This window comes from Juglans regia, chromosome 2, assembly GCF_001411555.2.
Source record: "Juglans regia cultivar Chandler chromosome 2, Walnut 2.0, whole genome shotgun sequence".
In the NCBI taxonomy this organism is placed as follows: domain Eukaryota; kingdom Viridiplantae; phylum Streptophyta; class Magnoliopsida; order Fagales; family Juglandaceae; genus Juglans; species Juglans regia.
Window position 1 is genome coordinate 877,476 of NC_049902.1, and position 25,734 is coordinate 903,209.

General features: G+C 35.6%; 3 protein-coding genes across 6 annotated transcripts; all 3 read left to right on the forward strand.

Annotated features, from left to right (window-relative positions):
- Positions 1-3,270: 3,270 nt before the first annotated feature.
- LOC108996253 (protein NUCLEAR FUSION DEFECTIVE 4-like) lies at positions 3,271-7,328 on the forward strand. Of its 2 annotated transcripts, none has more exons than XM_018972142.2 (3): positions 3,271-3,906; positions 5,363-6,294; positions 6,443-6,563. In XM_018972142.2, exons 1-3 carry the CDS (start codon positions 3,571-3,573, stop codon positions 6,513-6,515), a joined length of 1,341 nt encoding a protein of 446 aa, XP_018827687.1. In that variant the 5' UTR covers positions 3,271-3,570; the 3' UTR covers positions 6,516-6,563. The 2 variants fall into 2 exon arrangements, with proteins under 2 accessions (XP_018827687.1, XP_018827605.1); XM_018972060.2 differs by having other exon boundaries at positions 3,275-3,906; positions 6,400-7,328.
- Positions 7,329-8,870: 1,542 nt separating this feature from the next.
- Positions 8,871-13,118, forward strand: LOC108995976 (meiotically up-regulated gene 184 protein-like). 3 transcript variants are annotated; one of them, XM_018971713.2, is made up of 2 exons: positions 8,871-9,057; positions 9,933-13,118. In XM_018971713.2, exon 2 carries the CDS (start codon positions 10,104-10,106, stop codon positions 12,615-12,617), a length of 2,514 nt encoding a protein of 837 aa, XP_018827258.1. In that variant the 5' UTR covers positions 8,871-9,057; positions 9,933-10,103; the 3' UTR covers positions 12,618-13,118. The 3 variants fall into 3 exon arrangements, with proteins under 3 accessions (XP_018827258.1, XP_018827421.1, XP_018827343.1); XM_018971876.2 differs by having other exon boundaries at positions 8,892-9,057; positions 10,026-13,106; XM_018971798.2 differs by having other exon boundaries at positions 8,892-8,997; positions 9,933-13,106.
- Positions 13,119-20,819: 7,701 nt separating this feature from the next.
- LOC108996161 (acetolactate synthase 2, chloroplastic) lies at positions 20,820-23,137 on the forward strand. Its single transcript, XM_018971955.2, has one exon. It carries the CDS (start codon positions 20,963-20,965, stop codon positions 22,946-22,948), a length of 1,986 nt encoding a protein of 661 aa, XP_018827500.1. The 5' UTR covers positions 20,820-20,962; the 3' UTR covers positions 22,949-23,137.
- The last annotated feature ends 2,597 nt before the right edge of the window (positions 23,138-25,734 follow it).

Here is a 25,734-nt window from a genome sequence, read left to right on the forward strand (position 1 = left end):
ACCACAATCATTTTGAAAAAAGTGAGTAAATACGAAATCTACATAAAAAATTAATTTTTTAATAATAGACCTCACTTTTTTCAAAATAATTGCGTAGTACTTGTGCACTCTACGATTATACATATCATTACTATATTCTAAAAGAACTAATCAATGTTATAGTCCAAGTCTTAAAATTTTATAGAAGTTAAAGAAATTTCCCTCTCATTTATCATTGAAATAAGGTATTACAATCTTACTGTTTAAATCCTTATGTCCTCATTAGGTTATTTTATTTAAGTAGTGTTAGGTTGCTGCTCAGCATTGACCGTTGGGCATGCCACCTAACATAAATTCATCTTCTTATTTTTTTTAATTTTTTTATTCATATTTTTTTTTATCATTTTTAAACGTTTTTAAAAAATATAAAAAAATATTAATATATTAATAGTTACTTTTTTAACTATTAATTAAAAAATATATATATAAGAAGTGTCAAAATGAGGTGTCAAAGTAACATTTTCCATTTTATTTTAGTTGTAATGATCATTAAATCCAGCAATTCTAATTGATATCGACTCCGATATCATATTCTTAGTCTTATATGATAAATTCATATCCCATCTATCTCAGATATTATTTTTGAGAAGAAAAATATTTTAACTATGAAAAAATTTCATAAAAATAAATTTACAAATTAATTTAATTTGATGTGGTACGTTAAATTATAAATATATTTTTATTATAAAATAGATATAATATATCATAAAAATTCATATCAATTTATAAATTTAATTTTACGATATCTTTTTCTCTTTCTAAAATTACAATATCCATACAAGAGATATCTCTAGTTTCTTCTCTATTTTTTTCTGGCGAAGAGAAATTAAACTAGAAAAGATTATTGGTAAATCATGCACATTGTAATGGATCGAACGTTATAAAACAAAACAAAACAAAACAAAAGAGAACCTGTTGGTTTGGAGGGACAGCAGTCCATGCACTGATGCACATGTCTTTTCTTTCTTTTTCTTTTTCTTTTTTGTCCTCTAATGTTCATGTTCGATCTTACTTCGATTATCTGCGGGATTCTCTAGAAGTTCCTTTCACACCTCCACGCTTGACATGCAGTAGATTTGTCGGCTGCCAAAAAAAAGACAAAAAAAAAAAGGAAGAGAAAAACATAGTTGTTGGCCACCGCAATATCATATCATATAAACACTACTGTAGCGCATTTGATGCGGGAAGAAAGATAACGATGAATTGGAATATATAAATATATAAATATATAAATATATATATATATATATATAAGTAAATCAGCAAAGAAAGTTTTCTTATTAAACAGCACGTTTTCAAACCGAAAAGAATGGACAATAACTTATATTTAATTGAATATCTTTTAAGTGTTTAAACAAATGAACATGACATGATCTGCCCTTCGATTATATCTTCTTACTTTGAGGACTAAAGCTTACGTGTTCATGTCAAACCAAATGCTAAGTTTGCAATTAAACAAATTCCGGAGCAAGAATCGAGTCTCCCATGTGTTTTATGCATATATATATATATATATATATATATATATATATATAATTGTCTTTAATTGGGTCCAAGCAACCTAAACCTGATTGCAGTGACTTTTTTATTTTATTTTATTTTATCATGCTTTGGGTTGGATTCATTAAGTTTGAAAATAATAACTTGAGTTCATCCCGAATTTTTTTTTCTTTTTTTTATTTGCACCAGGTATTCGGGACCTAGGTCCAATTTAATCTCAACAAAGAATTTTTCACGTGAAGTATACCGTCACCCTAATATGATTTTTTACCAAAACAACATAGCTAATATTATTATTATATGAACAATGGACTCTTGAAAATCTAGAGATAGTTTCATCTCTCAACATTTCCTTCTTAGATAAAAAAAAGCTTAAACTAATTTAAACAATGGAGTTATCATTCTAGCTAATAGAAATTTTGGGTAAAAAAGGGCAGGAGGTAGGTAGAAATTAATAGGTACAAGTCTCATGTTCATAACTTTCAATTCACCAAACTATATGAAAGAGGTTAACCTACAAGGTATTCAACCATTTCATGGCTTATTATTTAAGATGATCAATAAAAGCATGCATGGCGAGTTTAACATCTTGTAATTATTTTATTTTTTTTTAATTTTTTTTTATCATACCCACCAGCCATAATCAAGGTTTTGAATTTCATTCCGTACTGGCCGGTACGGTCGAAATTTTTCGTACCGACCGTCCGGCCGGTACAGGGACTATATACATTTCGTACCAGCCGATATTTCGGCCAGTATTTTTTTTTTTTTTGTTTTTTCAAATTATAAGTTTATTTTTTAACCCTCAATTCAGACTAGACTATTTATAATTTATATATATATGTATTTATATATAATTTATTTATATATAGACTATTATTTTAAAATATAATTTTTATATATAATTTATTTATATATCGACCATTCCGAAAAATATTATCCCGAAATGCTATCTCGAAACGGTACCAGTATTGAAATATTTCATTTTAATGTCTTGATCGGTACAACATCCAGTACGATATTCAGAACATTGGTCATAATGCTACTAGCTAGCTAGGATTGGCAACCTCCATCTCCCGCTCCAAAATGCATCTTTCTCGAGATAACTTCATTGTCTACCACCATATTTCTAAATAAAATTTCACGTGCTTTAACCCAAATGCAAAATTCACCCCTTATTTATTCATAATAATTGATGTCCTCAGAGTCTCAGACAACTTTTTATCTAATGAGTTTCATTCTTGAATGGTAATAAAAAGATATTTACAATTTTGTTTGAATACATAAACCCAACACAAGTTGAAGTAAGTTCTACAATGATATCAAATCAAATGATAGGATTTAACTTTTTTTTTTCATAACAAATAATCTCAATTATTATTCCATTTTCAAAAAAATCTTTTTTTTTTTTTTTTGAAACGTGGCCAAAGAGTCTAATAGTGGTCCATTTCAATAGCAATAATTTCCTTTTGTTACGTTACTCCTACTCCCCATTATTCTTGGATCTCATTCTCCTCGGCCATCGACGTTAAACAGTCACGTTCATCCGTTTGTATGATGAGTTTTGTCAGGGCCCCCCCAAGTTTGGTTTTGTTAAGCTCAAAATTGGACAAATCTGAATGCAATGTAAATGATCTATTGGGATATTTTCCTTTTCTTTTCTAGATGAGATTTGAGTGGGCTCCATCTACTGAACTAACTAATTACAGAGTATCTTTAGTTATTAGAGTAAAGCGTTCCCTTAAATGATCTCAAGCGTATTGTCAAGCTATATTGTTGAATTGAGAAGCTGGAACAGTCGTACATGGCTACCCAGTTCATGAGTGACCGTTCGTCAAGACTGTTATTTTACAGCACGCCCGATAATCCACTCTTGCTGATCATTCGTCTTCCTCTCATCCCTTTTAAAGGAGTCGAACAGCTTTTATTATCCTAAAAAATCACACCTTTATCTTCGAAACTTCTCCAATCCCATCCAGCTGGTATATATGTAAAGCTGAACCTCTTTGAATATTGACTGTCTGAGAGAGGATGCATCAATTTCGTGGCAAATTCAAGGCTTTCATCAACAACAGATGGCTGGTGTTTGTGTGTGCAATGTGGGTTCAATCCTGTGCAGGGATTGGGTACTTGTTTGGGAGCATATCGCCAGTGATAAAGAGCGCCATGGGTTACAACCAGAGGCAGGTGGCCATACTGGGTGTGGCCAAGGATTTGGGTGATAGTATTGGGTTTGTGGCGGGAAGCTTGTCCGAGGTCTTGCCCATCTGGGTGGTTTTGCTCATTGGGGTGGTGCAGAACTTTGTTGGGTATGGTTTGGTTTGGCTTGTTGTCACGGGTATAGTGCCTTCTCTGCCATTGTGGGTGGTGAGTTTAATCAACTTCCTGGTTGTTCATTTCCCTTTTTGTCTGATTAGGGCTTTTTTCCTTGTTGAGCCTTAAGAAATATTTGATCTCTCTCTCTCTCTCGTTGGTAGAGATGGTCATGGTGATCATCTTCCAAACTTGGATATTTGTTGTATTAGTTGGAAGATGTATACCCAAAATCCGAGTGTTCTGCAACCAAATTTTATTTTAGTCCTGTTTCATCAAAATTTTGAGACGCTTGAAGTTTCTCAACTGAGCAGAGTGGCAGAAATATAATGAAATGGGACACAAAAGCGTAAAACTTTGGGAGCCTGATCTTTCTCATTCGGTTGCAGAACTGTTATTAGTCTCTTAGTACAATCCTTCTGATTGATCAGCATGCTTGATGGGTCTTGCAGATTTGGTTTTGACTGATAATCGTAGTCAATATAACTTGCTTTAGCGACATTTTAATAGATAGTGAAATCCGCATAAAAAGCCTGCCATTGGCTTTGCTTGCTGAAAATGACTGCACACGAGCTTGAAATTCTAGCGTATACTGTCTTGATAAGCAACACAAGAGGTCCTGTATATGGTAGAAGGGTTTACATTTATAAAGAAATCATCAGTTGTTGCGTCTAGGTTAGATTAGCGTATTTCTCTTTATTCCAGAAGTAGAACACACGAGCTTGAAGTTCTAGCGTATAATTTCTTCATCAGCAATACAAGAGTTCCTGTATTTGGTACAAGGGTTTGCGTTTATAAAGAAACCTTTCAGTTGTTGCCTGTAGGTTAGATTAGCCAATTTTCTTAATTTGCAACTGTAGACGTCTGGAAATATGATAGACATGTTGAAAGATGAGAGGGTTCTTCTAGTTCTTTTAAGTGCCTATTTGCTTGAAGCCCTGATAGTTTGTGCCTGGTGTTGGGGATTGTTTATTTTAGCCTGAAATACATTTGAGTCTTTGACCACGGTTTTGTACATGTCCTTTTCATTTAACATTTTGAAAAAAAATAAATAAAAATATGGGGCCTTTTCGTACAACATTCTTAATAAATAAAGATAAATTTTTCTTTTTATTGGGAGTTATACTTCTTGCTGCCATAGCCATTTCTCTTGAGATATATTCGAGACCTCATACCATGTTGAAGTTTGTTTATCACATTTTGGACTTTGGCACTTCCTCCATTTTTTTTGACACCCAGGCATGTTGTGCACTTGCAACATGGATATGTATCAGAGATGCTCATAAACCAATAGCATGAAGCACAGCAGAGACAGATGCATTTCAGAGTCCAGGAAGTGTATAAAGAGCCATGCACATTGATTATAGCTATGCTCTTTAGTTTTCCATCACAGATTGACAAACTATTTAGCATAAAGTGCTTAAAATTTGATTAGTTCATGTTAATTAGTAACTTCGTAGATTTTTTAAACTAGTTCAAGCAAAAGTGTTAACCAGGTTTTAGTTTACAGTTGTGCATTGCTATATTTGTGGGAACAAATGGTGAAACCTACTTCAACACAGCTGCTCTAGTTTCTTGTGTGCAAAACTTCCCCAAAAGCCGGGGTCCCATTGTGGGGATATTGAAGGGATTTGCTGGACTGAGTGGTGCAATTTTGACTCAGATTTATCTTATGATCAATTTCCCTGATCAATCGTCACTCATTTTCATGATTGCAGTCGGGCCATCAATAGTTGTTTTGGCCCTGATGTTCATTATTAGACCTGTGGGAGGTCACAAACAAGTTAGACCATCTGATGGTAGAAGCTTCTTATTTACCTATAGTCTTTGCCTCATTCTGGCTGGTTATTTGCTGGGAGTGTTGCTGCTTGAAGATCTGATCGACTTGAAGCAAACTGTTATCGTATTACTGGCAGTTCTCTTAATCATTTTGATACTGCTTCCTGTTATAATTCCTGTTCTAATGGTTTTCTTCTCAAAGTCAAGACCTCCAGCAGAAGAGAGCCTTCTCTCTGAGCCACAGAAACAAGAATCAGGTAACTCTGAGCAGGATGGAAATGAGGTTATTCTTAGTGAGGTTGAGGACGAGAAGTCTCCAGAAGTGGACTTGCTTCCAGCATCAGAAAGGCAAAAACGAATTGCCCATTTGCAAGTTAAACTGTTTCAAGCAGCTGCAGAAGGAGCCGTTAGAATCAAGCGGAGAAAAGGCCCACGTAGAGGAGAGGATTTCACCTTATTGCAGGCATTAAAAAAAGCAGATTTTTTGCTTATCTTCTTCTCCCTTGTACTGGCTTCTGGAACTGGTTTGACAGTTATTGATAACTTGGGTCAGATTTGTCAATCACTGGGATATACTGATTCAAGTATATACGTATCCATGATCAGCATTTGGAACTTTCTTGGCCGTGTTGGTGGTGGCTACTTCTCTGAGCTTGTTGTAAGGTACAATATAATTATTTAAATTAAAATCACAACTTCGATATTTTCTTTCAGCCATTACCAGCACACAATTTTCCTAATCCTCATTTTCACTGGTTATTTTACCAGAAAGTTTGCATATCCTAGACCAGTGACAATGGCTGTGGCTCAGGTTGTCATGGCAATTGGACTTTTCTACTATTCCATGGGATGGCCTGGGCAAATTTATGTTGTCACCGTGTTGATAGGGCTTGGGTATGGTGCCCACTGGGCAATTGTGCCAGCCTCGGCTTCTGAGCTATTTGGACTGAAGAGTTTCGGTGCGTTGTATAACTTTCTTACACTTGCCAGTACAGCAGGTTCTCTAATATTCTCAGGTGTCATTGCTAGTGGTATATACGACTACTACGCAGAGCAGCAAGCTGCCATCTCGCAGCAAATATCCACAGCCATGCTAGCAGTACCTCTTCAGGATGACGACGCACTTTCTTGTGAGGGTTCCATATGCTATTCCATCACGTTTGGGATCTTGTCTGGACTTTGCATTGTTGCAACAGCCTTGAGCATGATTGTTGTTTATCGTACAAAGAGTGTTTATGCCCAACTCTATGGAAACTCTCGCACTTGAGTCGCAAGAAGAGGAAACCCTTTAGTGCGAGAGGGGTGCCAAGAATTCTGCATTTTTACCATATGGCTGAAAATCTTTTAAGTGGAAAGTGTAGAGCAGAAAATATTAGCAGTGTATGGTTACACATAAGCTGGGGACGAGCAATCAAGCAAGTTCTACTTCTGACTATCGTCTGTTAATTATGGGAACCAAGACCTGCATAGGTTTTCTGCTTGGAATGTTGGTTGAAGTACGTGCTTGTTTTGGGCATATAATCATCATAAATAATTCTTGTACTTGTAAAATACAATTTTTTCTTTCATTATCTGTGGGATGATCCCTCTCTTTCCATCTGTTTTTTCCCTATTTTTGAAAATAAAGTACATTTTTGTTGATTCACCTATATATGCAGAACAAATAAAGGAGAACAATCTAATTTGTGACTGAGGCAGTCAGGCATATTGTGCTGCAAGTTTGCTGGTTCCAACATCTTCATTCATGGGCCATCTAGTTTAGCCGATTAATACACAAAAGTGCCTTACCAATGACTATTCGAGTGAAATATCCCATATTGCTTAAACAGACTAGTGTCAACCAAGTCATGAGAATGGATAACATTGCGCATTGGAGTCTTCGACTCGTGATGCGGCCGGCAAACAACATGAAACAGTAGGATCCAGTGGGTCTACATAATGTTACTGTCCATTTCTGCTAAGCTTGTTATTGTTTGCAAGTAAAGAGTTTTACTCGCTTATTGATGATTTCATTGGAGAAAGTCAAAAGGGTCAAGCCCAAATCATTCTTTCTCAACATACGAAAGGCACCTTGCTAGTATCAATCTTACACGCAGAGTATCTTTTTAGTGATTTTCTGGTATTTAACTGTCCATACTTCCCTGCACTTCTACTCAGGGGAGTGAATACAGTTTGAACTTGGAACTCTTAACCGGACCTCGGTTAGGGAAGGTAACTCTTGTAGTCCTGGTCCCACTTAAGAATTCTCGTGATCCTTTTTACTAGGAAATAATGCAAATACATCCATTCTCTAAGATTTTCTTTTAAAAAAAATGGATTTTGCAAGAGGAGAAGCAAATTGCAATTAGGCTTGGATTCTTGTCCATTATAGTCAAATATAGACATATTTAGAGGATTCCATTAATGTAGTCTAATACTAAAGTTTGGAAATACAACTCTTATTAGGAATTTGCCCAAACAATAACAAATTTTCTTAGATAATAAGGTAATTACAGTAGAGGTTTTATATTTCCAGAGATGAATGGACCATATTAAGTCATGTAAACCATATTGAGAATGAAAAGCAAAGGAATTATATGTTGTTGATGAAAGATTTTAGACACGACAATCAATGAGAACGGGACGACTTGTATGGAAGGAAAATGAAAATTATACAGTCATAAGCAAAAAATAAATAAATAAATAAAAGAGACTATTCCAATGTGGTTCAGCATTCTGACTTGCATGCATGAGAGGTGTCATGTTTTTGGGTGAGTGTTGCAAGTGAATATTAAGCTTCAATCATGTGTAATTGACATATTTTCCATCCAACCAATCAAAAAAAAATTGAGATATTTTCTAATTATTGGATTAGATAATTAAAAATAAAAAAATTCTAGACATTAGCCATATAAATATGTGATTTTATTTTTTTACACATATTTTTAAATAGTGTATAGAAGTGTGAAACTTCTGTATAGTACAACTCTTAAAAATGATTTCTTTTAACAATCCAAAAACATACATGCATTATCAGTTCTTACAAAATTAAAGCTTTAAAATACAGGTCCCTTGAAATTCTCCACTCTTGCAAATTCTACCATATTTAGGAAATTGGCAAAGCTGTAACTCTATTAACCAGAGTTAAAAATTAATCATGGTTAGGGTTTTTTTTACCAAATTCCAAACCCCACAAAAAAGAAGGCTGTGTGGTTAACAAAATCACTTAAATACAAGGAAAACCCACGTTTCCTTTATCATTTGTAAAATACTATTTTGCCTTCATTTCCTGCGTTTTGGAAGATGTTCACAAAAACAAAATACCTGAATTGTTCTGTATTTTGATCCGGGTGGCATATAAAAGACGGCAGATTAAAAACTTCGAAGGTAATTCATCATTGGCGTCTCTGTGGTTCAAAGTTACTCTAAATTCCTGAAAGCGAAAGGGTAATTTTCGTTGTCTTAAAAATCCATTTACGTATCTATTATACATCATTATGCTGTCTATGGAATATTATTGTTTCCATTGTTTCTTTGTTAGATTGTGTTACTGCTGATAGAAACTTTAAATGGCTTAATTTAAAGCTACTAACATTGTGCGCTTTGATTGTGAAATTTTTCTGTTGTTAGAAGCTATTGTTAGAAGCTATTGGGTTGTTCGGTTTTGTTTGTTTTCGCCAAAATGTAAGTCAAACTGAGAAGTGTGTATTTGTTCTCTCTGTGGTTTCATAATCCTGGCTTTAGGTTGGAATGATTTATTCACTTGAAGTTTTTAATAGCTGAGATTTCTCTTACAAAGGAACTTTGCCACGTCTGGTTTCTGTGAAATTAAGGAAAAGTGGTTGAAATATTGCATTCTTAGGAGAGATTTTCAACTGCTACCTATTGAAAGATTTTTTTTTTTTTTTCCGTTTCCATCATTAGCTTTGTTTGATCTCACGGAAAAGAAAAAAGAAAAATAGATCAGTGCTCGTTTGTGTTGTGATTTCTTTATTCAATATGAGTGAGCAATGGAGATGGCACTACTATTATATTTTTCTCTTGTTTGTATTTTAAAAAGGCGTTTTGCTTATTTTGAAAGTTCGTTACTCCGATTTTTTGAATTTAAAGCCTTTCGCGGGTATTGTGCTTGATAAATTAACGGATTTTAGATTAAGACGTTTTATGGTATTGGAATTGATGTATGAGAAGAAGCATTCATGAGTGTTTAATAGTTGTATTATACTTAATCGTGTCCTTATGGATCGGCGTAAACTTCGCATCATTTTTTTCCTTCTTTGCTTTAGTTTCCTTATTTTGGGTTAATCCTCGTGGTTTTTTAGGCTTGGACAATTGAAGGTATCTCCCTAACCATGCACGTGAAAAAACGGGGATCTAGATATGGAATTTAACGGTTGAGATCTTTGTTCATGTAGTGCTGGCTTTCCTTATGAAGAAATAACTAAAGAAGAAATTAATAAGCGGTTAGAAACAGTGAGCGAAAAACTCTCAGAATGGAATGTAATAAGGAAGAGGCCATCAGGGCTAAAGAAATTGCGGAGAAGAAGCTTATGGAGATGGACATTTCTGGCGCAAAAAAATATGCTTTGAAGGCTCAAAACTTATATCCTAGACTTGATGGTCTTCCTCAGTTTCTGGTAACTCTTGACGTGTACATTTCTGCTGAGGAAAGAATAAATGGAGAAGTTGATTGGTACAGGGTCCTTGGTGTTGAACCCTTGGCTGATGATGACACAATCCGGAAACATTTTAGGAAACTGGCTCTTATTCTTCACCCTGATAAAAACAAATCAGTTGGTGCAGATGGGGCCTTTAAAATACTGTCTGAGGCCTGGAGTTTGTTGTCTGACAAAGCCAAGAGAATTGTCTACGACCAGAAGCGAAACCTAACGGGTACATATGGAAAAATCGCCGATGGGAAAACTTCTGTGGTAGATGGTCAGAATTATTCTAATAATCTCTTTAATGGTAACAATTTCACTTCAAAGTATCAGAGATCTGCTACTCATCCCAGGCCGGCTCAGACTCCTGAGTCATTGAAGCCCACATTTTGGACCGTGTGTGATTCTTGCATGATGCAGTTTGAGTATCTTAGAACTTATCTCAACTACAACCTTGTTTGCTCTAACTGCCATAAGCCATTTAAGGCTTTTGAGAAGCCACCGCCTGCACCTTTCAATTTCGATGGTTCTTCTGCTTCATGGCTTTCTTACATGCAGCGACATAATTCTGGTCCACAGACAATGGTCAATAACCAATATGCTCCAGGAAAGATACCTACTTCTACGACAAATGCAGGACTAGCAGGATTCTCCACTTCTGTCTGGTCAAAGAAAACTTTCCAGTCAGGTGCATTCTCTAAATCAGGCAATGTTGTAAATGCGCCAGCATCAACTTCCTCTGATGCTCACGCCTCTGGTGTTTTTCAGCCAGTATTCAAGCAATCGAATGGAGTGCGTGAAGATGCAGCAGCTGCTGCCATGAGTGAGGTGGCTTATCAGGGGAAAGCTCATGCTACTATGAAAGCTGGGACTAGTTTTGAATCTTCCAATGCTAATTTCAGTTCCGTTCAGAAAGGAGACAGGCCTAAGAAAAAAAGGTGTGTGGATAGGCCTAGGATGGGTAATAAAGGTAGAGAAATGGCAGATCAAATGGTAATGGATGGAGGATTTCGCATGGAGAGTGCATCTAGAACTCAGAAGAGTAGCTTTGAAACAGGAAGGATGAATGCTGCTAGAAAACATAGACTGAATGTGACAAGGGAGGTTTCACCAGTAGAAATGCGAAATATGTTGATGGAGAAGGCTAAGAGAGAGATTCACAAGAAGCTTAATGAGTGGAGCATGGACTCTGCATCAAAGACTTCGTACAAGTCAAAGACTTCAGAGAAGGAGATTGGAGAGAAGAATTCAGGAGAGAAGGCACTTGCTGTCAATGGGGTAAAAGCTGAGAAACATAGAGCTTTTGTGCAAAACAAAAACACAGCTAACGTTAAAAAGCCTTCCCCTGCCAATTCTGGTATTGATTCTGATACAAAAGGTGCAGATCCAATGTCAATGAGTGTACCAGATCCAGATTTTCATGATTTTGACATGGACCGTACAGAAAAGTCATTTGGTGATAACCAGGTTTGGGCTGCTTATGATAATGATGATGGGATGCCTCGTTATTATGCTATGATTCATAGTGTGATATCTAGGAGACCACTAAAAATGCGGATTAGTTGGCTTAATTCCAAAACCAACGATGAGCTGGCTCCTCTTAACTGGATTAGCTCTGGCTTTTACAAGACTAGTGGGGATTTCTATGTTGGCAAGCATGAGATCAATCGCTCTCTTAATTCTTTCTCGCATAAGGTTAAGTGGAAAAAGGGCACAAGAGGTACCATTCAAATATATCCTATGAAGGGAGATGTTTGGGCTCTTTATAGGAACTGGTCACCTGATTGGAATGAGTTTACCCCAGACGAAGTGATACACAAATATGACATGGTGGAAGTGCTTGAAGATTACAGCGAGGGAGGTGTGACTGTTGTTCCGCTTGTTAAAGTTGCTGGATTCAGGGCAGTTTTCCACCGTAATTTGGACCCAAGTAAAATCAGGAGAACAATCCCAAAAGAAGAAATGTTTCGGTTCTCACACCAAGTCCCTTCTTACTTGCTTACAGGTCAAGAGGGTCCTAATGCCCCTAAAGGTTGCTGGGAGCTTGATCCAGCAGCTACGCCTTTGGAACTTCTTCATGTAGCAATGAATGCTCAGGGCGAAGAGATGACTGGAATTGCTGACAAAGCTACGGAAGAAGATATATTAAGGTGCATGGGAAAACCCAAGGAAGAAGAGCTGGTGAATATTGGCAAACCAACCGAGGAAAAAGGTCTGATAGAAGATATCAAAAGAAAAGTTGTGGCGGAAGTGACAATGAAGGGAAATGGGACGAAGGAAGAAAAGATACTAGTATATAATCGGAGACGGTTGAGAGAAGATAAAATGGTGGAAAGTGCCAAGTGAATACCAAAAGTTTTGGCAGTGGATGATGCAGGGATTCTGTTTTTACTCTAGTGGGCAAGAAAATGGCAGAAACTAGTTTTGAAAACTTACAAGTATAGGCTTTTCATTTCAACCCAAATTGATTTCGGTTTGAAGTTTGCTTTTCATTTTGTCATCTTTTCGGCAATTAATCTGAAGACTAATGGTGACTCATTATACTGATACCAATTCAGCAGGCTTCAATTTTTCTTTGTTGGATACTTTGGAGGAACCACAGTTTTGTTTGAAGTTTTAGGAGGCCTCAAGATTAATTCAGCTTTACCATAAAGTGAAGGGAAGGCCAGTTTACATGATATGCGTTATTTCTGAAGGTGATAATTCAATATCTCCAATAGGCTGCAAAAGTGGATTTTTATATATTTTCATTTTATTACCCTCCAAAATGCATAATTCTTTAAAGCTAGTCAAATTTGTGTACCATGAACTCATATTTTTATGGATACACCTCTTTATTCCTTCCAATGTCTCTCTCTCTCTCTCTCTCTATCACTCTCTCTCTCTCTCTCTCTCTCTCAATTTTATCTCATGCTTTAGATATCTGTTGCTTTATGACTCTTATTTTATTTTTAATTTTAACAATTATTTCCATAATTACATATCCACGTTGACACACAAGCATACATTTCTTTTTAGGAATGACAGTAGTAGTTATCATTTTACAATCTACAGCATAGGCCATAGGAATGAAAGTTGGAATTCCATAGGCACTGCAATCCCAAATTACTTCTAGTGTGAGATGTTTCTTCACATTCCTGTCCCAATAACTATAAGCAGCATTTTTTAACAATGGCTTCATGAAAAATGGGATTTTCGCATCATTTGTGGTTTTCTTCCTTTTCATTTTTTATGTCGATAATTTGATTTTTTTTTATTTGTTAAAAAAAAAAAGAACATTTCAAGAAAATCTTATGTAGTTGAGATAAAAGAAATGGTGAAGAAAAATAGTAGATTCGAACCAATCAAAACAGAAACGACGGTTTCTTTTGGGGCAATAAATATGGGAGAGCACAAATGGAAGAAAGACTTGCGAGTAGATATGATCGAGTAGGGGTGTAAGGAAAAACCAAAAAGCAGGTTTCATTTTTTTGTTTTGAAATTCGATTTAGACTAAATCGAATTGAAATATATATATTTTAATTTTTATATTATATATATATATATTAATATATTATACATATTATAAAATTAATATAAAAAAAAATTAATCTTATTATTTTTGCTTCATTGATATAAATTTACTCTTAAACATGAATATTAATATTAAATTATTAATATGTTATTAATTATCCTTATATATTAAATTACATACTTATATATATATACTAGTAAAGGGCAAACACGTGCAATGCACGTGTGCCCAATTGTGAAAATATAAAAAATATTTTTAAAAATAATATTTATAAAATCAAAAAATATGTAATAATAAAAAATAAGTTAATATATATAATTATAAAATGCAAAAATTTTATTTATATTTTAAGATTCTCAATGATCATAAAAATAATCATACATATTATCTGTAGAATATCTATGATTATAACATAGTAATTTGCAAGAACATATATATAATTATACAATTTTCTATTGTAGATAAAATTGACTATGTAGTTAGAAGGGATTTTTTTGTGATTAGAAATAAATTTTGCAGAATATTAAAATTGATTTTTTTACAAATTTATCTTTATTAATAATTTTAATATAATTTATTATCAATTTGAAGTTTAACTTTCAAATATATTTGTAATAAGTAATGTCTAAAATTTTTTTTTTCTTTTAAGGGCAGGTTTGGGGCCAAAACCAAAACATAAAATTCTCATCTCATCATTATACCTTTTTCAAATCCCCATACAAAATATAATAAACAATTCAACTTTTTCAAATCCCAATACACATTTTTCAAATTTCAAAACAATAATAATATTAAAATTTAATATTTTAAATTTCAAAACAAAACACAAAATTCTCATCTCACCTCCCAAACGTACCCTTAAACTGTCTTCTGTTTTATTATATTTTCCAAGCAAACCCTAATCTCATCTCTCTCTCTCTCTCTCTCTCTCTCTCTCTCTCTCTCCGAAATGAGCAGTGTATATCACAACGCGCCTCCAAATTCTTCTTCCTCCCTTCTCCACCGCCTGCTGTCACCGACAATCTCACCACCTCCTCTCCGTACTCTTTCTTTCTCATTTTCTCTCATCTCTATCGCAATCTCACCATTAGACCACAGAGACCAGCTTTGTTCTTGTCTCAGACAGATGAATACTAAGAAGGCCTCCACGTTTTGGCTCTCTGTTACGATCCCACATTGACTAAGTATGGGATTAGTTGATGGTTTATAAGCTCCTAGGCACCCTTCCCTTGTAAGCTAGTTTTCAAGGGTGAGTTCTACCTAGTGGGTTCATAACACTCTCATCAGTTTGTTTCCTCCCCTTCTACATTTTTTTGGTCTTTTTCTTCGTTGATGTGCAGGTTTTTTTTTTTTTTTAAATTTCTGAATGGTTTTATTTCTTTGGGTTTTCTGTTATGTTTTCATTTTGTACATAGGGATCGAACATGATCTATTTTATTTATTTTTAGTTGGTCTATCTCTGAATTTGTTTCGTCTTTAGATCTCAATAGATCTTCATATATCTTCATAGTTTACAGATGAAAGAGTTGAGTCGACCAAATTTAGAAATCACAAGGCAGCAGTTAGATTTGTGATTTCATCAGATTGCAAACAGTAGAAAATACAATACATAGCAATACAAGAAAATGAGTTTATTTATCCACTATCTAAAAATCTGAGAATAATAAATGCCAAACAATGCAAGCGGCGACCGCTTCGGCTGGGAGGAAAAAAACGAGATGAACAAATTATTGAGAGAAAATTGTAGAACTTACGAGAAGACTGTAAGAAGTGGAAAAGGAAAGAAAAACAAATATAAAGCAAGGGTAAAAATGGAAAAGAAAAGAAATACAGAACGACAAACATACGAAAATTGAACTGAAATGTAGGGGTAAAATCGGCAGAAAAAATGGAATAAGGCAGCAAGCTAATAAGGACAATCTTGGTAAAAAAATATTGCCAGGACAAAAGGTAATGACACAAAAGACAAAATCATAACTTCAGTAACCGAAAAAAAAAATTGCCAGAAGCGAGTAAAAACTTAGAACGTAGTGGAAGTCAGAGAGCGGGAAAATGAATAAAAATGGAGGACAAAAATGAAAAATAAAATTTGAAAACAAGAAGAAGATAATACCGAAATTTATTCAAAACATTAGGGGTAAAATCGGAAAAAATAGTGTTCGACACCTGCATGCATGCTTATTGACGCTTATTATATATAAGATATTATGGCATAAGTATAAGAATATACGTTGTTTATATATCAAGGATGAATACATTTTTGATAAGTATATTTTTACACTTTTTTTGTATCATTTTTTCATTTGGATGAGAAAAACCAACTAGCCCAACGAAAAAGTCCAAAACTGAATCACACATGTAAAATCGAATTGAACCGGACTAAAATCGAAAAAATTGAAACTTTCGACTTCCTGAATGAACCAGTCTATATTAATTTTCAAAATTATAAAATCGATTTAGACCAATTCGATTTCAAAATATGTCTAAAACTAAATCGAATTAAACCAATTACACCCTTAAATATGAGATAGAATTGTTTGTTCCTAATAGCAGTGGAGCTCCTAAAATTACTAACATGTATTAAAATCGGAGTACATTGGATCAGGTCATAAAACTATCCAATTTTTACTAAAAATATTGGCATGTGGTGGGGGGATGAGATAAGTGAGGCAATTCTATCCTTTTTAAATTCAGATCGGGACATGGCTGCTATCAACTTCACTTATTTAGTGATGATCCCGAAATGTAACAATCTTGTGAACATTACTAAGTATAGAGCTATAAGTCTATGTAATATTCTCTACAAAATTATTACTAAATTGTTGGCCAACATACTCAAACAGATCCTTCCCTCAATTATTTCTCAAAATCAGTGCGCCTTTGTTTTTGGAAGACTAATCTCTGATAATATTTTAGTTGTTTATGAAACTTTGCATACAATGAGAACCAAGATGAAGGACAAAAGGTTTACATGACATTGAAATTAGATATGAGCAAGGCTTATGATAGGATAGAATGAAAATTTCTCAAAGAGGCCATGCTAAAGATGGGGTTTGATGCAAGGTGGACTAGCCTAATTCAAAGATGTATCACATCCTCTTCATTTTCTGTTTTACTAAATGGTGTCCCTCAACAAGTTTTCAAACCTACTAGGGGACTTAGACAAGGATGTTCTTTATCACCTCTCTTGTTTATTATATGTGTTGAGGTGTTAACAACGAAACTTAAGGAGGTAGAATAAAAAAGGATAATCTCAGGGGTTCCAATTGGTGGGTCTCTTTAAACCAGATTCTACACTATTATGAGTAGGCTTATGGGCAAAGACTTAACAAGGACAAGACCTCCTTATATTTCAACAACAATACTAAGCATGCTACAATGAATTACATAAGGCAAGTTGCTGGTTTGAGAGCCTCAGCAAACATGGAGAAATATTTGGGTTGTCATCTTTCATATGAAGGTAAAAAACCACAGCTTTTCAAGGAATTGTTGAGAAAGTGAGTAAGAAGATTGAGATTTGGAAGGTCAAATTCCTTTCACAAGTTGGCAAGGATATTTTAATCAAGGCAATTGTCCAGGCCATCCCTACATACAGTATAAGTGTGTTCCTACTACCCAAGATCCTGTGTCACAAGCTTAACTCCCTCAAGTCTAATTTTTGGTGGGACATTCAAGATAAAGATGCAAAGATTCATTGGAAAAATTGGGATTGTTTGAGCAAAAGCAAAGCAACTGGGGGGCTTGGTTTTCGAGATTTAGTGAGCTTCAATTATGCCCTCTTGGCTAAACAGGTCTGGAGAATGCTTACTAATCCAACAACCTTAGCAGATAGAATTCTTAAGGTTGTCTATTTTCCATATGGTTCTATTCTACTGGCTAAAACAAGTTCCAAACCTTTCTTTACATGGAAGAGCATTAACTCAGTTATTAATATAGATAAGGAAGGCATGATATGGAGAGTTGGTAGGGCTGCAATCGAGCCGAGCCGAGCCGAGCCAAGTCGAACTTTGGCTTGCCGAGCTCGGCTCGACTCAAAATACTTGAGCTCGAGCTCAAGCCCGAGCTCGAGATTTTTTTTTATTCTGTGTTCGAGCTCAACTCGATAAGCTTAACTCTTAACTTGAGCTCGAGCTCGAGCCCGTCCCACAAACGAGTTCAAGTCGAGTCGAGCTCGAACTTGAATTGTTTATTTTTTTATTTTTTGAATAAGATTTAATAATTAATAAATAAATAAATAATATAATATTGAATTTATACAACTAACAAGTAGAACCTTCATTGAATTATAAAATTTTAAAAAAATTATAAATAATTAATATCTAACTAGTTGATATTTATTCAAAATAACAATATATTATATGCGTGTATATATTATTAATATATACACTTAATATGATAGCATATATCTATTTCATATATAGTTTCCACATACTAATATATGAAATTATTTATCGACTAATTATTATACAAATTATAAAATATACCTATGAAATATATTCACTATATAGACATAAGTAATTAGATTACATATTATATATTTAGTTATAAAAGTGGTATGCTTATATTATTAACTAATACATATATATATGTATATGTACGGTGTATATATATATATATATATATATATATATATATCAATATATGAATGAGTTTTAATCGACTCAAGCTAACGAGTCGAGCATAAACGAGCGGGCCTTAACGAGCCTTAGCCAAGTCGAGTCGAGTTTTGTCAGGTATGTGTCATTTACAAATCGAGCGGGTATTTACTTTCACGAACGAGCTTTTTTTTTCACGAGTCGAGTTCGATTCGAGTTTAATCGAGCAAGTACTGAGCGAGCTATCAAACAGACTGGTTCATTTATAGCCCTAAGAGTTGGCAATGGAGAAGAGATAAAAGTATGGCAGGAAAAATGGATTCCAAATCAGGGATCAAGTACCATACAGTCTCCTATAAAGATAATGCCAACAACTGCAAGGGTAGTTGAGTTAATTGATCCTAAAACTGGGTGGTGGAAAGTTCAACTTCTTAAAGATATTTTCTAGGAAGAAGAGAGTAAGGAAATCCTAAAGCTACTTGTAGCACAGACCAAGTCTGAAGACAGATTGGTATGGAAATACACTAATAATGGTTGCTTCTTAGTCAAGAGTGCCTATCACCTATGCAAACAGAAGCATCATCTTAATAAAGGGGAAACTTCAACAGAGGGAGAGCATAAAGAATTGTGGAATCAGATTTGGCAAATGCAAACTACAAATTCAGTCAAAGTGTTTATGTGGCGTGCATGTCAAGATGTTTTACCCACCAAACAAAACTTATGCAAGAGGAAAGTTCTGACCCTTTATGTCCAATCTGTCAGCATGAAGTAGAAACTCCAGGCCATATCCTATGGACTTGTCTATCTGCACAGGATGCATGGATACTAGGAAGCACAAAGTTTCAAAAAGCTGCAATCACACAGGAAGACTTTGGAGCCATCTTCATGCAAATGCTTCAAAGAATAGGTACAACAGAGATCAGCCTCTCTGCAAAGATAACCAGATCACTATGGACAAGAAGGAATAAGCTATTATTTTAGGATAGTTTTTTACCCCCCCCCCCCCTTTAATCTTGGTTACTAGAGCTACACAAGCATATCAGGACTTTCAACAAAGACTGATTAAGCAACTCAGGTCGAGACCCAATTCAAATCAACAGAGTACTATTCATTGGAAATCTCCATCTGCAAATTGGATCAAAATGAATTGGGATGTAGCAATAAGAGAAACAGACACAAGATAGGGGTGGGGGTGGTAATTTGAGACAGTGAGGGTAACTTACTGGCTTCCTTAATGTAGCCCTTACTTTTTTGCTCACATTCTTCCATGGCAGAAGCTAGAGGCTTAGTTTCAGCTACAATTTTCTGTAAAGAACTTAGTTTACATAATGTGATTTTTGAAAGGGACTCAACTCAAGTTGTGAATGCAATGAGACGACATACACAACAAAATGCTTAGCTACGATTTACATACTATCTTGGTTGATACAAACTAGGAAATCCACCATGTCAAGAAGAATGCAAATCAAGTGGCTCACCAATTAGCAAAGCAAGCAGTTTATGCATACAATGAGGTTATAGAGATTGATCATATCAATCCTTGTATTATGTCTCAAGTAATGGCTGAATGCCATCGATCAAGTTCTCTGTTTAACGTAATGGCTGCAGGCCATAGAGCAGTGTGATGCAATGAAGGTCTAATTTTCCTAAAAAAAAAAAAAAACTTTCCAATTTTTTAGCTATGATAACATAGACTTAGAGGAGATCAACAAATATGGTGTGCACTGTAGTAAGCATTTAAATTTTGTTATGATTATTTCATCCAATCAAACCTTAATTTAAAAAAAATAAAATAAGTAAAGTATTAATTATTTCTTCAAACCAAACTATTGAAAATCTGATTATTTCATCCAACCGAACCATTATTTTATTAAATATAAAGAATAATATTAGATATACTCTTACTTTCTTAGGATGTACAAATAACTAAAAAAAAGTTGAGTTTACTATTAAGAAAAATATTTTTTGTATAAGTCTTAAATTTATCCATTTCTTTAAGGGAAGTATGCGAGAGTTACATACATTAATATTATTTCTCAAATATAAAATCGTGAAGGAATGTACACTATAAATTATGAAAATTAACACAAAATATATTTTATTTCATTAAAAATTATATATAAAGAAAAATTCTATTCATCATCTCACACACCACATATTATATATGTATTTTTTATTTTTTTTCTTATTAAATATGTGATATATAGATGTTGCGTAGAATAATTGAATAAGTTTAAAAAAAATAAAATTTTAAAATAAAAATTAAGAAAAAGTGTGATAAGTGATAAGTAATAAAAATTCAATGCAAAATTAGATTTTCAGTGAAATAAATAAACAAATAAAAAAAATGAGCTAACAAGAAGGACAAACTGACACGCTCTTATTTTCCAACTCTGCCCTTTAAATAAGCAAAGTAGCAAGCTCAACGACCGACAGACCGAGGCCATTCTAATAAAAGCATAACCAATTTTGTTTCCGTGGCCACCATTCACTTACGATCTTTTGCTCGCCGCCGCTCTTCTTCTTCTTAGGGTTCTGACTTCGGACGTCTCTTTATCTCTCATACTCTGGTTCTCCCCCTCATGTCTTCAATGGCAGCCGCTGCCGCACCCACCACCTTCCCTAAACCTTCTTCTTTATCTTCCAAATCCCTAATCTCCAGATTTTCCATTCCCTTCTCTCGCCACGTTCTCCAAAACCGCTCCGCTCCCCGCCACTCCCCCATCTCCCTTCACGTCTCCAACTCCCTCCCCAGCCCCGCTGTTGCAATCACCACTGAAACCCAGAAAACAACGTCCACCACCCCACAATCTTTCGTGTCCCGATTTGCTCCCGACGAGCCGCGTAAAGGCGCTGATGTCATCGTCGAGGCCCTTGAGCGCCTTGGTGTCAACACCGTCTTCGCCTATCCTGGAGGCGCCTCACTGGAAATTCACCAGGCTCTGACGCGCTCCTCTATCATCCGCAACGTCCTTCCCCGCCACGAGCAAGGCGGAGTTTTTGCAGCGGAGGGCTACGCTCGCTCCTCCGGCCTCCCTGGGGTGTGCATTGCCACCTCCGGCCCAGGTGCCACCAACCTTGTCAGCGGCCTCGCTGATGCCTTGCTCGATAGCGTCCCACTTGTTGCCATCACCGGCCAGGTTCCTCGCCGAATGATCGGTACGGACGCGTTCCAAGAAACCCCGATTGTGGAGGTAACTCGCTCTATCACCAAGCATAATTATCTTGTTCTCGATGTTGAAGACATTCCTAGGATTGTTAGCGAAGCCTATTACTTGGCCACGTCGGGTCGTCCAGGCCCGGTTCTGATTGATATACCGAAAGACATTCAGCAACAGTTGGTGGTTCCGAATTGGAATCAACCCATTGGGTTGGCTGGTTACACTTCCAGGTTGCCAAAGGCGCCGAGCGAAGTGCATTTGGAGCAGATTGTGAGGTTGGTGTCTGAGTCGAGGAAACCGGTGCTATATGTTGGTGGTGGGTGCTTGAATTCGAGTGAGGAGTTGAGGCGGTTTGTTGAGTTGACTGGGATCCCAGTGGCGAGTACTTTGATGGGTCTTGGGGCATTCCCATTATCAGATGAGTTATCGCTTCAGATGCTGGGGATGCACGGCACTGTGTGTGCCAATTATGCTGTGGATAAGTCTGACTTGTTGCTTGCCTTCGGGGTTAGGTTTGATGACCGTGTGACGGGGAAGCTCGAGGCTTTTGCCAGCCGAGCTAAGATTGTTCATATTGACATTGATCCAGCCGAGATTGGGAAGAATAAACAGCCCCATGTGTCCATCTGTTCTGATCTGAGGTTGGCATTGGAGGGGATGAACCAGATATTGGAGGGGAAACGTCACAAGCTCAATCTTGATTTTTCGACTTGGAGGGAGGAGTTGAAAGAGCAGAAAGTGAAATATCCATTGAGTTTTAAGACTTTTGGGGAGGCTATTCCTCCTCAATATGCGATTCAGGTACTTGATGAGTTGACTGATGGGAATGCAATTATAAGCACCGGTGTTGGACAGCATCAGATGTGGGCTGCTCAGTTTTACAACTATAAGAAGCCTCGCCATTGGTTGACTTCTGGGGGATTGGGGGCGATGGGTTTTGGACTTCCTGCTGCCATTGGAGCAGCAGTTGCGAACCCAGATGCTGTTGTTGTAGATATCGATGGTGATGGAAGTTTTATCATGAATGTCCAAGAGTTGGCAACCATCCGGGTGGAAAATCTTCCGGTTAAGATAATGTTGCTGAATAACCAGCATCTGGGTATGGTGGTGCAATGGGAGGACAGGTTCTACAAGGCTAACAGGGCTCACACTTATCTTGGAGACCCATCTCGGGAGTCGGAGATTTTTCCGAATATGTTGAAGTTTGCAGAAGCTTGTGATATACCTGCTGCCCGCATCACAAAGAAGGGAGATGTAAGAGCAGCAATTCAGAAGATGCTGGACACTCCTGGACCGTACTTACTGGATGTGATTGTACCACATCAAGAACATGTGCTTCCTATGATACCGAGTGGCGGGGCCTTCAAAGATGTGATCGTTGAGGGTGATGGGAGGTCTGCTTACTGATTTCGTGGCCATTATATCTGCTTTTTATGCTTTTGTATGTATGTTTTGAGTCGGCTCATGCTTAAAGTAAGTTAGTTCTTGAGTTAGTAGCTGTGATGTCTTTTTGCTTGGACAAATTCCCAGTCACCCTTTCTCCCTTTTTAATTATTTCCGGTTTGAATATAAGAAATGTTCATCTCATCGTAATCATTCTTTGCTTATACGTGGGAGTGCAAAATATTTTCTTCCACGCCCTATGAATCTAAAGAGGATCTCTAGTTCTCTTCTTGCAGTGTGAAGTAATGCTACAGTTGTAATTGCACTTTTACATAATTTTCAGCATATCATTAAGACTGTTTATCTGGGCCGGAAAAAAATCCAGCCCGGTCCGGCCCGCATCACCCTAACCCGGCCCAATCCAGGCCGGTTACGGTATTAGAACTTGGGTATCAGATTTTAACCCAGTACCCGGTTTTAATAAAAGAACTTTTTGACCCCCCGCGCCCTGTGTGATTAGAAGCCTGATCTTTATCTCTCTGCTCTCCTCTCCTCCCTCTCCCCCTCAAGCCATGTAACCCTAGCCTTCTCCTTTGCTGCTGTCTCTCTCTCTCGCCATTGCCGCTTGCCGGACTTTTGATCGGTAAGTCTCTCTTCTCTCTCTCTCTCTCTCTCTCTCTCTCACTTCGATTGGTAAGTCTCTCTCTCTCTCGATCTATGAGCAATGCCTTTGAACAAATCTTAGATCTGCTATTTTTTGTTAAACATGTGTTTTTTTTTTTATAAGTTTTTTAGGGTTTACGTTATGGTTCTTTTGTTTCTTATGATTTGTTGTTAATAGCTAGATCTGCTAGAGACCGTTCCTGCTTGAGTGTGGTAGCTAAAAACACATGTACGAAACCTGGAAAGGAAGTAATGTAAGGCACTCGTTGCTATTTTGTCTAATTTTTCTCGTCTAAATTTGAAACTTGTGCTTTAAGAAAATATCTGGTTGCGGTTTAGAATTGTTGGGCTTGTGTGAATATTAGTGGGTCTAGGTTCGTATTGATTCGGTGATTGGTGAATATGCGTAACTAGGTTTGTTTATCTTCCATACATAAATACATTTTAATTTTGCTTACCCAAACAAGTTTATCTGAAATATTAGGATTTTTGCTATCTGAACTCTTTTATGCTATTATGTCTAGAGTTAAAATATCCTCAAAACTCATGCTTCACACTTCCAAATATGTGTTTTTTGACAATGTTTTCGATCTGTAAGCACGTGGGAAAGGATTAGGGTCTATTTTGGATTTTTTTTTTAAACGTGGCGGTTTTTTATTTATTTGGCTCTGTTATATGCTGTTACATGAATGTTTGAATGGAGTAATCTTTGTGTAGTGTTTTTATGGGTTAGATCTGGATTTGTGAGACTTAGTAGGGAGGAGTGAATATATCCATAACCACAGAGTCTCCTAATTTCTAAGTTGCCTTGCAACAGGAGTATTCCTAGTAGTAGAAGTTGTTGTTGTTTCCATCTTCATGATTATGACTGTAATATAAGGGTGATCAAGACTCAGATCATTGCAGATAGCATATATATGATAAGCATTTAATATTAGCATCCCACAATACCTGCAGAATCAGTTATTTATCAGTGCTGATTCTTATTCAGGCATATCCGGCCCATTCGTTGTTAAACATATCATTAATGGTAACTTTATCATGATCTTGCTCTTAGAAGTGTGATATTAATCAAAGAGAATTGACTCATTAACTTTGAACCTGTTTCGCTAAATAAAAATCAGGTAAATGATGCTTTGCTCGTGCCACGCCTGAATCTCAAGGTGCATCTTCAAATTGTAGAACCTTGAACCATTACCTTAATTAAGTAATTCATAAATTAAGTTACTTTAATAAACTGCATGCTTAATTGCTTGAAATGGTTTCAGGGGTATATTCTTGGGTGTCCCAGAACTGATTCAACCATTAACGATAATTCAAAGATAATATATTCTCATCGGATGTTTCAGATGAACTCTATGAGGTAATATTATTGCCTAATATATTCTTCTTATAAAGGTATTTCCAAAAATCTATAGATGCTAATTTATGTTCAATATGGTGATAATTAAAGTTATACTGTATTAGCCCCTTGTCTAGTAATTTTGTACTGACCATTTTAGCTTACAGAATGTGCAGAATCTCTCTTAGTCAGATCACTTGAAGTTGCTATTTGCCGAAATTATTTTGTAATTCATATCTTGTAGTTTTGTATTTTGCAATGTAATGTAATGTGTAAATAACAAAATAGTGTAATATGTAGTGGATTGCATGCATTTAAATTTTTATATATTTTTATTATTCTGGAAAATTTTATTATTATGCTTTTTAATGATGATTCAAAATTGTTTTTCATAAACTATATGCTTTTATAAAAAATTGTATTTTTCAACACTTTTTAAATTTTTTTTTAATAAATATAGAAGAATTATGCTTTTCAACATTTTAATTATAGGCTTTTATAAAAAAAAAATAATAATTATGCTTCTAAACTCTTTATATGGACCTTAAAAAAAATAAAAATAAAAATAAAAAAATTTAGGTACAATTCGAATTCATCCAGATTGCAGCTTGGATCTAACCTGGTCAATTCGGTCCGAATTTTGGTCCGATTTTGAAACTTGAGTTTCGGTTTAGTTATACCCAAATTTTGATGGAAATCCTGATGAACAGCCGTATATATCATATCAATATCTAATGCGGAAGAAGTAAGTTTTTTTTTTCTTTTCAATATATTTTTATGAATAATACTATTCTTACCAATGAGT

What these genes read in the sequence shown, in the direction of transcription:
- LOC108995976 (XM_018971713.2), top strand. Translation starts at nt 10,104, where the DNA reads ATGGAATGTAATAAGGAAGAGGCCATCAGGGCTAAAGAAATTGCGGAG.
- LOC108996161 (XM_018971955.2), top strand. Translation starts at nt 20,963, where the DNA reads ATGTCTTCAATGGCAGCCGCTGCCGCACCCACCACCTTCCCTAAACCT.
- LOC108996253 (XM_018972060.2), top strand. Translation starts at nt 3,571, where the DNA reads ATGCATCAATTTCGTGGCAAATTCAAGGCTTTCATCAACAACAGATGG. An exon ending in CTTCTCTGCCATTGTGGGTG is followed by an intron (nt 3,907 to 5,362) that starts GTGAGTTTAATC and finishes TTTAGTTTACAG; the next exon opens with TTGTGCATTGCTATATTTGT. An exon ending in TTCTCTGAGCTTGTTGTAAG is followed by an intron (nt 6,295 to 6,399) that starts GTACAATATAAT and finishes TTATTTTACCAG; the next exon opens with AAAGTTTGCATATCCTAGAC.